This window comes from Asparagus officinalis, chromosome 1 (assembly GCF_001876935.1).
Source record: "Asparagus officinalis chromosome 1, Aspof.V1, whole genome shotgun sequence".
NCBI classification, from domain to species: domain Eukaryota; kingdom Viridiplantae; phylum Streptophyta; class Magnoliopsida; order Asparagales; family Asparagaceae; genus Asparagus; species Asparagus officinalis.
In genome coordinates this window covers 106,355,875-106,358,719 of record NC_033794.1, presented here as the reverse complement: position 1 = coordinate 106,358,719, position 2,845 = coordinate 106,355,875, and the positions used below count along the sequence as shown (strand labels likewise).

At 36.2% G+C, this 2,845-nt stretch overlaps 1 protein-coding gene across 1 annotated transcript in view; it reads left to right on the top strand.

The window, feature by feature from the left end:
• The window catches only part of LOC109828867 (long chain acyl-CoA synthetase 4-like), a 25,294-nt gene extending 24,010 nt beyond the window's left edge, over window positions 1-1,284 (top strand). Inside the window, exons 17-19 of the mRNA XM_020395838.1 lie at window positions 562-744; window positions 832-951; window positions 1,043-1,284. Of these exons, the coding sequence (XP_020251427.1) occupies window positions 562-744; window positions 832-951; window positions 1,043-1,078 (339 nt within the window). The 3' untranslated portion in view covers window positions 1,079-1,284. The remainder of the gene's footprint in view (window positions 1-561; window positions 745-831; window positions 952-1,042) is intronic.

The following is a 2,845-nucleotide window of genomic DNA, read 5'->3' as shown; positions in this document are numbered from 1 at the left end:
CTTGATGTTATGCTAGAGTGCCTTACAACTCACTCTTTAAGCCTCTCTACTGAGGGCTCTATCAGTGGATCTTGATGTTATGCTAGAGTGCCTTACAACTCACTCTTTAAGCCTCTCTACTGAGGGCTCTATCAGTGGATGACTACCCTTACTTGATGTTATGCTAGAGTGCCTTACAACTCACTCTTTAAGCCTCTCTACTGAGGGCTCTATCAGTGGATGACTACCCTTATTGTTCATGATTATTTTCACAGTTGTTTGCGGATGGACTTCTTGTACTATCACCAAATTGAACTTGCTACCCTTGTAGTTCTACCGTTGCAGATAGACCCTGCAGTGTTTTTTTTTACTCTTTTTTGGTTGCTACCTGCAACATTAGAATTCTTTCAGGAGGTCTCTCTGCAACAATCGAATTATAAGGGTAGCAGGTACAATTGGCGATAGTACAGTGGGTCTATCGGCAATTAACCCTTATACCTATGATGTACAATTTCTCATTAATAGGAATTTAACATATAGTCCTTTTTAATGTTTTGTTTATTTTGTTGTTTTTTGCTTCAGATATGGGTGTATGGAAATAGCTTTGAGTCTTTCCTTATTGCCGTCATAAATCCCAATCAACAAGCTCTCGAACGGTGGGCTGCAGAGAATGGAGTCATTGGGGACTTTGCTTCGCTTTGTGAGAACAAAAGAGCAAAAGAATACATTCTCGGAGAACTTTCTAAGACTGCAAAAGCACAAAAGGTTAATCACTGAAAACATTTTTCTTCATTGAAATGAAAATTTCTTTTCATTTGCTCCCGCACCTCACTCTTGTTTGTGTAACGGCAGTTGAAAGGTTTCGAGTTCATTAAAGCCGTTCATCTAGACCCAGTACCTTTTGACATGGAGCGCGATCTACTAACTCCTACTTACAAGAAGAAGAGGCCACAGTTGTTCAAATATTACCAGGTTATTGCTCTTTTCCTTTTCAAACCAAAATCCTAAGTTTGTGTCTTTTGAATACTTGTTTGAAACCCTTATGCTGGTTATCCATTTGCAGAAAATTATTGAAGAAATGTACACAGGCACGAAGTGAGCTGCTATGCTGAAAGACACTACTCTCTTCTATTTTTTTTATTTTTTATCTTCATGGAATGTATAAACGAGGAAGTTTTTTTTTCTTCCATTTTTCTAATATGTGATATGGATTTCTAAGATATAGACATTTGTTTGTGTAGATTGAATTACTTCAGTTATACAGAATTGTGATTGGTCAATTATCAGAACTTAAGATTTTGTGCATTCTGTATTGCACTTTTTAAGTTTTAGTTTATCTATTTTTTATTGGATTGCAAGTGATTGTATGAGTTCTCTGCCTTTGTGCATTATTTTTATTTTACTGTGAAAAAAAAAACGTACGTATGCATCATGCAATGAAATTATAAAATACATTAATAGAAGGGGAAATTCTTGTATTCCTACACAGTTTTAATTATGTAGTACCCGACAATTTAATTTGTAACTCCACATCTTGAAAACTATGGATCTACGCTTCATATTTATTGAATACCAAATTTAACCTTTATCGTTTTTTCTTGATCCTCAATAAATACTCTTTCAAGTAATCATTACCAATAAGTCCCACGAGTTAGTATTCTTGCGAGACTGTTTTTCAATTTTTATTTTTTATCACGTCTTTGGCGCACACGAGAATCGAATCTAGCCCCCCACGAGAGTGACACAGCTTTGCCAAGTGATCTACTTGGTCGCCCCCTTTCTTGCTAGACTTCTATAAATTTGACATAACCTATTGGTCATTTCATAGAGCAAAACAAGGGACAAATTTTCAAAACCAACCTTTTTGATTTTTTTTATTTGTAAAAAACGACTCATTTTCAAAATATTTGTAAAAACCGACATGGTTTCAGCCTCAGCGCTGAAACAGGTCGGTTTTTGAAAAAAAGTTTCCGAAACTTCACGGGAGTTGAACTCCCGTGAAGTTTAGCAGCTTAATTAAAAGCTGCTAAACTTCACGGGAGTTCAACTCCCGTGAAGTTTCGGAAACTTTTTTTCAAAAACCGACCTGGTTTCAGCGCTGATGCTGAAACCAGGTCGGTTTTTACAAATAAAACTGAAATAGGTCGTTTTTTACAAATAAAAAACCAAAAGGGTTGGTTTTGAAAATTTGTCCGCAAAACAGGAGATACTTCTTGCCAAGCTATTTAAACATAGAGGGGTGTTAGGGACACACCCTTGGGCACACCACCAACCACACCCCCCCTCTATCTACAGTGCAGGGGCCCCACATGTGATTTTCTTAAAAAAATCACATGTGGGACCCCTGCACTGTAGATAGAGGGGGGGTGTGGTTGGTGGTGTGTCCAAAGAGTGTGCCCCTATCATTTCTTTTAAACATATGAAGTGTCTTTCAATCATAGTTGTTTGGTCGAGTAAAATATATAAGTGAAAAATAAGGAATGGAAGGGAGTAAGTATGAGAACGGAATCCTTACTCTCATACTTAACATCTGGACGCGATTAGAGAATTAGTGCATTTTTTGGGTTTTTTTTTTTAAATCTCATGTAAATGAGAATCATTCTGATTTTAAAACATATATTGTGTTTGGTATGCTTGAATGGAAAGTGGGAATGGACAGTCCATTCTGCTGGTTCCTATGTACCAAACAAATGCGTAGATAGCAAGGCATATGATCATATGTGTCATCAAAAACTCATAAACCATACTTTCTTTAAACTCATTCATCATATAGAATTGTTTCTAATTAACTCTACTAAAAAGTAATGGAGACAACACTGTTTTTCTCATAGTCGATTGATTAATGAAAATTTGTGATTTGTATTAT